Here is an 11,551-nt window from a genome sequence, read left to right on the forward strand (position 1 = left end):
TCTCTCAGGATATGGCTCACAGTGGTGCAAGTTACACTGTCGCATTTTCAAGAGACGTTTATAAACACCTGTCACTATTTCAGCATAACCAGAACCGTCAGTAGTCTCTCAAATGAAACTGTCATTTTATTGATACTTCCCAGCAGGACTTTCAGTCTGAGATTAAAACACAGGAAACACAGTACTACGTTAGAATGCATGGAAAAAATAGGAGACTTTGAAAGTTGTTGTAAGATTTAAAAAAAAGGGGGCTTTTTTTTTTTTTTTTAAATTAAAGGCATCTACATTGTAGAAACAGTACTGTTTCCTGATTGTTTTTGCTGCCTCAGCACTTAGCATGATTTAGCTATGAGTACAGACACGGACAAAACAGAGCAGGGGTTATAGCAAAGGTTAATGATTTTAAATGAACTGGGGCTGGTCAGTTTGCCCTTGTCTCTGCTTATACCTCAACTGTGCTCAGCACCAATGCAAATAACAAAGATTGCTGACAACCAAATACTACAATGGTAGTACACACCAGGCCAAAGAAATAAGGTAACAATGGGTTAAACTGTTTAACCACTAAATAATTTTAAAAATAAATTGGCCCACTAAGTATAGAAAATACTTAAACTTGTGAAGGTCGCAGCTTTCTATTGAATTGCTAATTATTGTTTACTAGACCTAAGATTTTTTCTTTTTAGTGATTCATTCCTTTGTATAATTAGCTTATCTAATTCTTATCTCATCTACAATTTTCCAAAGAACCAGAGGAAAGGTGGGAGCAAAGTATAGCAGCCATTAGAGGAACTACCATAGCAAGCACCTAATTCTACAGCTCATCACAGTTACTGGACCAGAGAAACAGGCAACAATCTAGGTAAAGGAGATGGCAATGGTAGCTACACACATTTTAATCCCCAACTCCCTCTCCACATAGAATCTTTTTGCAGACGCTGCCAAGTCTATTCCCAATTGCCAAATCCTTTGACACCCTCTGTAAAGTCCTACCCAACCTGATTCCCACCCCATCATCTGTATTTCACTCCCTTCCTTCACAACTCTTTCTGCTTCTCAGTGAATAACACTGTATAGGGAGTTACAGTAAGAGACAGTGATACAGGGAATAGCTCCTGTACACAGGACTGAGTGTTCAGAGTTATTTTTAGAGAGGTGTACAATTAAAGGGGTGGTTGAACAGTCTGTTAAAAAAAACAAAAAACCAGAATACTTTCTACATTAATAAGTATTTAAAAACCCACAATGTTCTATTTAGAAATGATTTATTGTGTTCACATCCACTATCTTCAGGTCCACAAATTGCAAAGGAAATCATTTAAGCTTTATGCTTTTCTTAACTCCAGCACGAATGCCAGACAGTTCACCACCATATCTTTGTTCTTCTTTTCGAACCTCACGAACCTGGCCCTTTCTACGAATCTTAGCACGCCTGAATTTTTCACGATGCTTGACTCTCGGGTTACGATCAATCTTCTTCCTTTTGGGTGTAAGGCCTTTATTCTTGGCAATCTGATATGTTATACCTCTCTTTTTATTTGGATCTTCTTCGAGAACCAGTTCCTCTTCCATAGCATTCTGATCTTCTCTTCTCTTCCTCTTGAGTTTCATCTTCTCCTCCATCTCCCTGTAAAATTTCAAGGCAGCCTCTTCATCTAAGTCTGAATCATCTCTTGGTTCTTTAGCAGCAGCTTCAACATTAGAAATCTTAGGAGCAGATTTTGGTTTATTTTTATTAACAGTTCTCTGAAGAAGCATTGTGGGTTTCTTCTTTCCTCCTACATCATTTCTCTCATTATTGTGGAGCTCATTAAGGAGCCATTGGACTTCTGATGATAACTTTTCATCCACAATCCCTAAGTCATTGATTAAATTTCTGTAAGCAACCAGTCTTTCAATAACAGGGTGGCCTTGAACTGGAATCCTCTTTGATTTCAGAACCAAGTAGAAGCTGATATTGGTGCAATAATTCAAATAGAGATGATACTTGGTCTGCAGGTAACGGCTACCTTTTCCCTTCGGGATGATCCCATGCCTGACCATGTGCATGAGTGGATCCAATTCATCCTTGAGCTCAGTTAACTTGGCTTCAAAGTCCTGAATCAGCTGCAGCAGCTCAGGTGACTCTTGCTTCAGCAGCTTCAGTTGCTCCTTTCTAGAAAGCGTCTCCAAATCCTTGGCGATCTTCGGCCCCGTCTCCAGCCGCTGGGTGCTGCGCTGCTCATCCGCATAGGCCTGCACCAGGTCCAGCCCGTAGTCGTCTTCGCCCAAGGCCTGCGCCAGACGCTTCTGGATGGCCTGAGCCTCCTGCTCCTCCTCCAGCTCCTCGGCCTCGGCCTCCTCGCGGCTCCGCTTGCTCTTCGAGCGGGCCGCGGCCCCGTAGTCCGTGTCATAATAGAGCTGCTTGCGCTGCCCCCAGGAGAGCTCGTGGGGGAGGCCGGAGCCCCTGACTGGCTCCTCCAGGTCACTGTGCATAGACAGGTCCCCATCCTCTTCATCTTCCTCCCCATCCTCCTCCTCCTCCTCGCTCTCCTCCGGCAGCTCCAGCCCCAGCACCTCCTCCTCGCTCTCCTCCTCCTCCGCCTCCGCCTCGCTCCCCAGCGCCCCCATCACCGCCTCGAACCGCGCCTCGTGGAAATCGTCCACCTCGTCCGTGAAGCTCTGCGAGGCCAGCGGGCCCGGCTCCGGCCCGGCGGGCTCCTCCCCGGCATCCTCCTCCGCCTTCGGCAGCCTCCGGCGCGGCGCGGCCCGGCGCGGCCTACCCATGGTGCGGACAGCGGGCGTGTGTGTGCGTGCGCGCGGGCCCGGCGCTTCTCCGGCCCACTTCCGGCACCGGGCGAGCGTGTGCCACCGCCGTTCCCCTCCCCACTTCCGGCTCCGGCGTAGCGTGCGCGACCGCCATTCCCCTCCCCACTTCCGACTGCTAAAGCGGTTACCGTCGTCACCACTCGCGTTCTTCCGGCCACTTCCGGTAGCGCAGCGCGTGCCTAGTGATGCCCTTCCTCTCTTCCGGTCAATAAGTGTTGTGCCCCCGCGATCTCCTTCCCTACTTCCGGCTGCCCCGCGTCCTCCCAGAGGTTCCTAGCGGCCCTCTGCCGCGGGGCCGCTGCGCTCTGCCCACGCAGGAGCCAGCCGCGGAGTGTGGACCCCGTTGCCCCGGGAGAGCGTCGCCTGGGAGACGGGCCTGGACACGCCGGACACTCGGCGCCCCTGAGCGGCTCCTGCAGGCCCCCCCGTCCCCAAAGCCCCCGGGGTTCCTGCGACTCCAGCCGCCCTGGCCGGTGGGGTTCTCATCAGCCCAAGGGGTCACGGCCCCCACGGGAGGCCCTCAGCCTGGCTCAGGCTGTAGCCAGCTCAGCTGAAACGGAAGCGTGACGTGGGCTGTTTTCAATCGAGTTAAGCCAAAGGGACTGTGCTGACTCCAGGGGAAAACGCACCCTTGTTGCCTGTGAAGACAAGCCTTTTGAATGGGGAAGATTTGTCACCTTCCCCAGCCCGTGTAGAGCTTGCTAACAAAATGCAGATGAAGAGGAGACAGCCTGGTTCAGTGGATAGGGTACAGGAGGGGGAGCCAGGAGGCCTGGACTCTATTCCCAGTCCTGCCACAACGTGGGATGTCGGATAAATCACTCCATCGCTCTATGTCTTTGCTAGCCACAGCTGTGAAATAAAATTCACAACACTTGCACACCTTTGTGTAGTGCTTTGAGATCTGTAGACCTAGTAGGAGTCCGAAGTATAGTTAATAACAAAGATCTCATACTAGAAACAGAGTTTGTATATTTCCAGATTAGGTCAGGGTGGGTCAATCAATGAGGAAAGCTGGAGAGAACACAGACTTCAGTGAGATTACCCTGGGGATAAATTTGGCCGGGGTGGGATTTCTATCCTTCTTAACACTGTGCTACTCCAATAAGGTGCATGGATGTGAGAGAGTAATGAAATTATGTGAGAGAGTAAATTCAGACCTCTTCAAGACTAAAATATCCAAAGGAAAAGCAAAAAATGAGACATAATTGTAACAGAAGGTGCCAAAAAAAAAAAAAAGCAATGAAATGTAGAATCAATATGACATTGCAGAGCACTGTAGAAGAAATTGGCAGCTGCTTTGTCAGGCATCTCCATCATAGCAGCACAAATTGCTTTCAACATGTCAAGTGATAGTCAATCAAATGTACTTAGTGTTAGCTACCATCTGGTTTGCTAGTGAAACCAAGCTGATAAAGTAAAGCCACTTCCAGATGTGATATTTAAGACATTATTGTAACTTCTGCTTGTGTTTGCCAGCTTAAGTGAATAAGGAATAAATTCAAATCTCTCAGCAGAGCACCACTCACATGCTTTCTGTATTCCAGATACACAGCAGTCAGCCACATCTAATATAAGTTCAATTTGTAGCTGCATAAAGCTATTCATTATGGTTGGATAGTTGGTTTTTTTTGCCACTATCTTACCCTGCTTTCTTCTGAAAAGTACTAGTATGCATTAATTACAGAGGGAAATATCACTAGATGAACCTTATGGGTGAGAAAATGAATTGGCTGCAGTTATCATTCCATCGATCATACAGGAAGACAAGTTTGGGTTCAGCTCACTTAGCACTGTGATACTGCAATACAACATCGGTGTGTCATGCTGCACATTCAGAAAAGGCCTGTGGTCTAGAACCCAATCTTTAGAGCACAGGGGAAAGATTTTGATTAGTGTTTGGCTTCAATGAAAGTTGAAGACAGAAGCCAGAGTTCTCTGGGTTTGTCCTCCCTAGTTGTAAATGGTGAATTCAGAGTTCTAATCTGAGCTGAGTTTCCAATTCCTCTCAGTCAACTATGGACCACCCACTGACCTTGCAGCTCAGTTAATACAGGTGGAAAATTGGTTAAAAGATGACAGCTCATTTAAAAATCAGATACTGCTGTAAGATAAGGAAAGCAGGACTTTGCATGATTTACCTCCTGACTTGGCCAGAGGAATGGTCCAGTTTGGCCCAAGGGCATGTGATAAAAGATGTTTTCATGCTACGAAGGCCCTGGTTTGAGTCTTGCCTGTGACAATGTGTATGTTGCCCAGTTAGGGCTAAATCCTGCTCACCTTACTCAAATGAGTAGATCCAGGGATGTTAATAGGATGCTTTGTGTTTAAGTAATACAAGCAGGATTTGGCCCTCAGTAAGACTAGACACCGTACAGGGACTTTACTAACTGATTAATCCTTTTTATTATATATGTTCTCCATTTGGCAGACAAGGGGGTAAGGGGTCAAATTTTCAGATGGCTTCAGCCCAGCTTTAAAATTTGACTGAGTGTGCAAGTTTTGCATTCATGTATCAAGTAACTGAATGCAAGTGTAGTAACTGCAGCTACATATATGTGTGCATAAGTTACACAATATTCAAGACCGTATTTTAAACATATGGCCCTATAGTTGCATATTAAAGAAGGTTCCATAAATAGTAAACTCTTTGGGCAGGGGCATTCTTTTTCTTCTTTCTTTGTACAGCAACTCGCTCAACAGGGTCCTGGGTCCTGACTGGGGCTCTCAAGCATTACCACAATACAAACAATAAGCTGCATTTCCTTAGGGCAGAATCAGTGACACAAACTCTAAGAAAGCATTGTGAAATGCTGATTCTCCAGATAAGGTTTTATAATGTCTTGAAATTAAACTTCAGCTCTGCTGGATGAGTAGTAAGTAGATCAGGTACAGAATCATTATCAGCTTGCTCTGGAGTGTAAATGACATCATTATTATAAAAGGAATCCTTTTTAATCAGAATGACTGATCTAAAAAGGCTCAGTTGTGGTTAGAGCTGGCAGCTCTGTGCTGTTATTAGGCTAGCATTTCTCAGACCGTGCAGGGATCCGTAATGAGTGCTGCCACGTGGAGGGGGATTTTTCAAGAGGAAATGAGCTCCCTACCCTGTTGGTGTTAAAAGTACATGCTCATTTTTTAGACGCCTTTTGGTAACAACCATTGCAATACCTCCCTGGGATTTAGCCTAACAGAAAGAGGAAGATCTGAAGTGCACCTGGCATCTGACTGCGTGTTAACTGAAACTGCTCGCTACCAAATTCCCTGTAAGCAGATTGCCAAAGTGTCTCGCACTCTAGAAGACCGCATAGGAAGGACAAGACAATACTTGAAAAATTATCTGGACAAATATGAGGGACAAAACAAGAACCGTCCTGACCTCTTGCCCTTTACAAAGACCCTCCATTTACATGTAAATGCCTCTTACAATAGACCTGATGAATGCTCCCTGCAATTCAAGTTTTCCTTCTTATGTTTTTTTCTGTATATATACGCACCTTCTTAGATCTCTCTCTTGGGTAGTAGGTTTTGTTCTTTGGGGGCAGGGATTGTGCCTTCATTTATATTTGTACAGCACCTAGCATGCTGTAGGTACTACTGGAAAACAAGAAGCAACTATTACATAAAGTTGACCTCTTAGGAATTTTTATTTTCTCAAATTGTAACTCACCTAACATTTTGTTGCTTTTCTTTGCTAAATGCTGTAAACTATGGAGAAGTTAGGACTGGCCATTGTCAAAGGTGACTTAATGCATTATGGGCCTGCTTTGCATCTCACTGCACATGGATGTAAGTCAGGAGTACCTCCATGGAAGTCAATGGAGTGACATGGTAAAACTTGTGCGAGAGAAGTATCTTGCATGTTGGATTTCCTGCAGCACTGCACAAGGATACAGTATAAAGATATATTAGTCATATAAAGCTTTTATTTTTATGGTAGCATCCACTACATGCTAAGTGGTTTCCAAACATTCACAAAGGGGCAGTCCTTCACCAAGGTGCTCACAATCTAAAAGGGGACAGAGATAAGGAGACAGAGGCTGGGGAAGGGGAATAACAAAGAGAGAATGTATATTCAAGTCCACTGCAAGCAGCATAGAGCCTTAAAGGTAGGAAGGTAGGGTCCTTGTAGATGAGCTGGGGGAGGGAGGAAGCTGCATGAAAGGAGGCGCAGAGAGGATCCTACAAGTAGCTGATGTAGGGAGACAGGAGCCGAGTGCAGGTCAGGAAGCAGTGTCCTGAAGAGAATCTTCTGTAGCTCTCACTTCTTTTTTACAGCACCTTCACTGACTGACAACTTTCATTAGTGACTGTTTCCAGAAGCCTCCTTATTCTGGGGACCTAAGGGAGATGTAAGTGGTGCATAGGCCTTGTGCTACCTGTGCACAATGGTGAATTTAACCCTCCATGCCCTACGAAAATGCTTTGGGGGAGCAGCACAGCAATGTTACACAGCAGTGTAGGACAGGAGCTGGAGAAGCACACTGCGTCCAGTTGAGATGGCAGAGATTGGTGAGGAGGATGCCTATGAGCAACTGTGGGCTGGACTTTGGCCAAAAAAATCTCTACTTTTGTGAACGTGCCAGGGGACTTTTATTATCATGAGAGATCAGAATCCCCATTTTACCTCTCATCTGAAAGAAAGCACCTCCATCAGGAGAGCACCCCATCCCTTTGAAGGGCCAAGTTCTGCCAGCACCTGGTACTGTACCTCTGCAATGCTGATATTTCCTCTCTGGTGCTGGAGGTCTCATCCTAGTGCTGTCCAGACCCAGCAGTGCTCAGCTTATGAGAGCCGGTGAGATCATAGTCTGCCAGGGGATGCCTACATGGGTACTGGAACAATACCTAGAATGAGGAGCACGGATCAACATTCATGTCGCACTCCCTCTCAGTACCCAGTCAATGCCGGGAAAGCTAATGAACCAACCAGTGGACCAAATTCAGTGATGATGAATCCTGGTCACGAGCCATCTGAAGTACATTGCGCATATGCTAAGAGTAATACGTAGAATAACTAACTTCAGCAGTTATGCCAAATTAGGCCCATTGTTTGTATTATGTAATTTACAAGATACAAGTGTCTAAAATCTGGCGTAACTGGGTAATGCAATGGGCCTAAAGTGGCGTTCCAGGGGTAGTGCCCACACTCCTTCAGTAGGTATTTTAGCTATACTGTTTGAACAAATTCTGTTTTGGGACTGGCTATTCAGGGCCAGATCTTCAGTGGGTGTAAACTGGCATAGCTCCATTGAAGTCTATGCAGCTATGCTGATTAACACCAATGAAGGATGTGGCCCTTCGCTTGTGCAATTTTTAAGCCATCTTTATGTGGCTTCTTGTCTACATGAATGTTTCCTTTTACAGTTTTCACTCTCAGTCACGAGAGGCACCTAATCTATTCTCCCACCCTTTCAAAGGGGGAGGCGGAGAAAATCAAACACAGATTGACTGAAGTAATTCTCAAAAAGAAAAGGAGTACTTGTGGCACCTTAGCCACAAGTCCTCCTTTTCTTTTTGCGAATACAGAGTAACACGGCTGCTACTCTGAAACCTGAAGTAATTCTGTCATTGACAAATGTAGAGAGGCATGGCAGAATGAGTCATAGTAAATTATGTCTGATGCCCTCAGAAACACTGATCTGGTAAGTGAAGCTGACATATACCATACCCAGCAACAGTTCTATGTGAAACAAGTGCAGGTGCTAGTTTGTTTAAAAACCAAACCACGGAACAGGTGCAGCTTTTCTTATTAATATAAATATTTAACCACAGGGGGAAAAACAGGAGACCTGTCAAACTAACATTAAAGTTGACTTAGATGGCAAGAAGATTCAGTAATAAAGATTTAAGGCTGAAAATTCAGGTTGACACTCCAGCCTTCACTCAGCACTTGTCTACACAAACATTTAATGGACTGTAAACAGGGGTGTAAATCTAACCCACGCTAGCTGCCACTGACTGTCTGTCTGTGTGGACCCGGCTGACATGCGCTAACACTTCCTGAGTGGATTTTGATGTAGCCCTGTTTCAAAGTGAGGTACATCAACGTGCACTAAGGAGCTGTAGTGCATGGCAGCGGGGTCCACACAGACAGTTAATGCATGGCAGGCTAAAGTGGGGTGGATTTACACCCCACTTTGCCACAAGCTAAATGTTCCCATCATCATCTTACATCTAATAACGATAGCGGATGCTAGTAGTTAAGGTTGCAGAACAGTTTCTGTTGTCGTCCTTTTTGCACATGCTCACCTTCCCGAGCAAGGGCTGGCAAGCGTCCCGGGGATGCAGTTGCAACGGAGTCCTTTTGCTTGGAGTGGGGAGGAGGTGAGAGCACCATGAACTGAGGTATTGCTTATTTCCTCTCTTGCGCCAGGCCAGCTCACTGGCTGGCTCATCGAGGGGCATGGAGCCATGGCTCTGACCTCTCTTCAACCCACCGCCTCCTGCCCACTTACACACAGGGTGGGGTGGAGGAACAGCCCCTGCTCAGCCCCTGCTTTCACCATGCCCATGCCAGTGCCATGATCAGTGTGGGTCCCATGCGGCTGTGCGTGGACCTGGGGACTTCCTCTTACAGCCTGCATAGAAGCAAGGCCCTATAGGCTTTCAAGCAAAAAAAGCTGAGAGCGTGAGCCTTCTGTCACTGAAGTCAGAGGCAAACCAGGGGGCAAAGTCTGGCTCCAGTGACGTCAATGGCAAAACTCTTATTGACTTCCATGATCAGGATGGGTCAATGAGCAGGGGCCTGGATTTCACACTCTAACTTTAGTGGGAGCAAGATTAGGCGCTATATGGTCCACACTGCAATGCTGCGAATCCCAGGAACTCAAAAATCGTGAGTCAGGCTTTCAAAATCTTGAGGGTTTTTTTAAAAAATAAATCAATAAAGTTTGGGTTCATTTTCTTTGCCTTTTTGCGTCATGATCCTTTAAGGCTCACGTTTTAAAGATTTTTGCTGCAACCCTGAAGGCTGGAAACTTTAATTTTTAAAAGAATTAAAGCTGAGAATCTCCTATAATCACATGCCTCGCTTCAGAAGCAAAGCTGTTCGGATACCAGTAAATACATAAAAAGTAAAGTGCCTGGCATGCAGCTGAAGCAGTCTAATCCCAAAATAAGTGTCCAATCTGAGTGTGCAGGGGAGGAGGGGAGGGGGTATGTGCACAGTCAAGATTAGGGTCTCAAGAATGTAATTTGCTAGGGTGCCTAAAGTTAGTGTCCTAAATCCATCTTTCGGCTCCTAAAAATAAGTGGCCTGATTTTCAGCGGTGCTGCCGACTGAACTCAGCAGGATCACCCAGGATGTAAATCAGCACCTAATTTTGCCCTTGGGCACTACATAGTTCTAAAATATTCATGGATGTTGACCTTTGATTTTTTATTTTTTTTTAATTAAACTCTCCTGCATAGGCAGAACTGGCCAGAATCAGCCTCCTTTGCATATTCTGCTTTCTGCTGCTTTCGGGTTTTTTTCTTTAAACCTATCTTTGGATTATCGAACAGCTGACCGAAACAAATAGCAGTTGGAGAACAGAAACTCCCTCATGGTTAACTCAAGCCTATTTTTAAACCTGTGCTAAAGGTGGAGCTCAGCAGGAATCCAACAGCAATAGCATAAGAAAGAGCCATATAACATCTAGCTGGAAATGCTGTCTAGATATCTTGGTATACAGAAGAAGAGACAGAAGAGCAACTTCTGCTTTTACAGATAGGCAGCCCCACTGACTGGACTGGGGGCTGCACAGATCTGAGACACAGCGGGATTAAGCCAAAAGAATTGCGACAAAATGAAATGATGATGGAAGTTGTGACTGACACCCGCCTGTCCCCCCGGTGGGGAAGCCTTGCATTAAGATACTTGTTAATCCAGTACAAATGCTCTTTGCATTGTGCCAATGTCCCAAGATGCATCTGTGTTCAATCCTGCCCCTCTTACAGTCGATGACAAAACTCCCATTGACTCTAATAGGTGCAGGATCTGGATCACAGTTAGTAAGATGTGGAGTGAGGGAAGACAACATGTGATTAGTTATCCTACCAAGGGCACTATGTGTCCAAGACACATTCCACGCACAAACAGTTTAAATCTAGATCTCCCTGGCAGCAAGGTCTAGTGGGTAGAGCCTCAAATGGGAGTGAAGAGATCTGATGGTGTTCTGTTCATGGCTCTATTATTAATTTGCTTTGCTGTGCCTCATTTTTACCCTCTGTAAAGTGGAGGTGGGGGAATAATTTTTACCACCTCTTTCGTAAGATGCTCTGAGACCTATGGGTGAAATGAAGTTGGACAAGTCACTTAGTCTCCTTGTGCCTCTGTTCTCTGTGGAAAGGGGGTGCTGGAGAGGAGATGGACACTGTCATGATAAAGTCACCCATTGAAATGACACCCCTGTCACTGAGTTGATCATGGGATCTACACCCCGTAACCGAAGTGCATTGGTATCCTGTGGGGGCGTCAGAAGGGAAGAGGGGTTCCCCAATCTGCCTATGCAGACATTAACAGGCAAGGAAAGGTACAATGACTACTGCCTAATCATCTCTTAGCTTGCCTAAGCAGAGAGGCAGTGCTCTGTAGCAGATAAAGCACCAGGGTGGAATTCAGGAAACCTGAGTTCTATTTCCAGTTCTGTCACTTCACTTTTGTTTATCCTTCATCCTTTATTTAGATTATAAACTCTCTGGGGCAGGGATTGGCTCTTCCTATGTATCTGTACAGTGCCTAGTACATGGGGCTCTGAGC

At 45.7% G+C, this 11,551-nt stretch overlaps 1 protein-coding gene across 2 annotated transcripts; it reads right to left on the minus strand.

The window, feature by feature from the left end:
- Positions 1–1,248: 1,248 nt before the first annotated feature.
- Positions 1,249–2,961, minus strand: UTP3 (UTP3 small subunit processome component). 2 transcript variants are annotated; one of them, XM_037896703.2, is made up of 2 exons: positions 2,557–2,893; positions 1,249–2,523 (listed from the first exon to the last, which is right to left on the minus strand). In XM_037896703.2, the coding sequence occupies exons 1-2, from the start codon at positions 2,764–2,766 to the stop codon at positions 1,315–1,317; spliced, it is 1,419 nt and encodes a 472-aa protein (XP_037752631.1). In that variant the 5' UTR covers positions 2,767–2,893; the 3' UTR covers positions 1,249–1,314. The 2 variants fall into 2 exon arrangements, with proteins under 2 accessions (XP_037752631.1, XP_007065974.2); XM_007065912.4 differs by having other exon boundaries at positions 1,249–2,961.
- Between the last annotated feature and the right edge of the window lie 8,590 nt (positions 2,962–11,551).

This window comes from Chelonia mydas, chromosome 4 (genome assembly GCF_015237465.2).
Source record: "Chelonia mydas isolate rCheMyd1 chromosome 4, rCheMyd1.pri.v2, whole genome shotgun sequence".
In the NCBI taxonomy this organism is placed as follows: Eukaryota; Metazoa; Chordata; order Testudines; family Cheloniidae; genus Chelonia; species Chelonia mydas.

Excerpts from the sequence above, each read along its gene's own strand:
- UTP3 (XM_007065912.4), bottom strand. The coding sequence starts at position 2,766 with ATGGGTAGGCCGCGCCGGGCCGCGCCGCGCCGGAGGCTGCCGAAGGCG.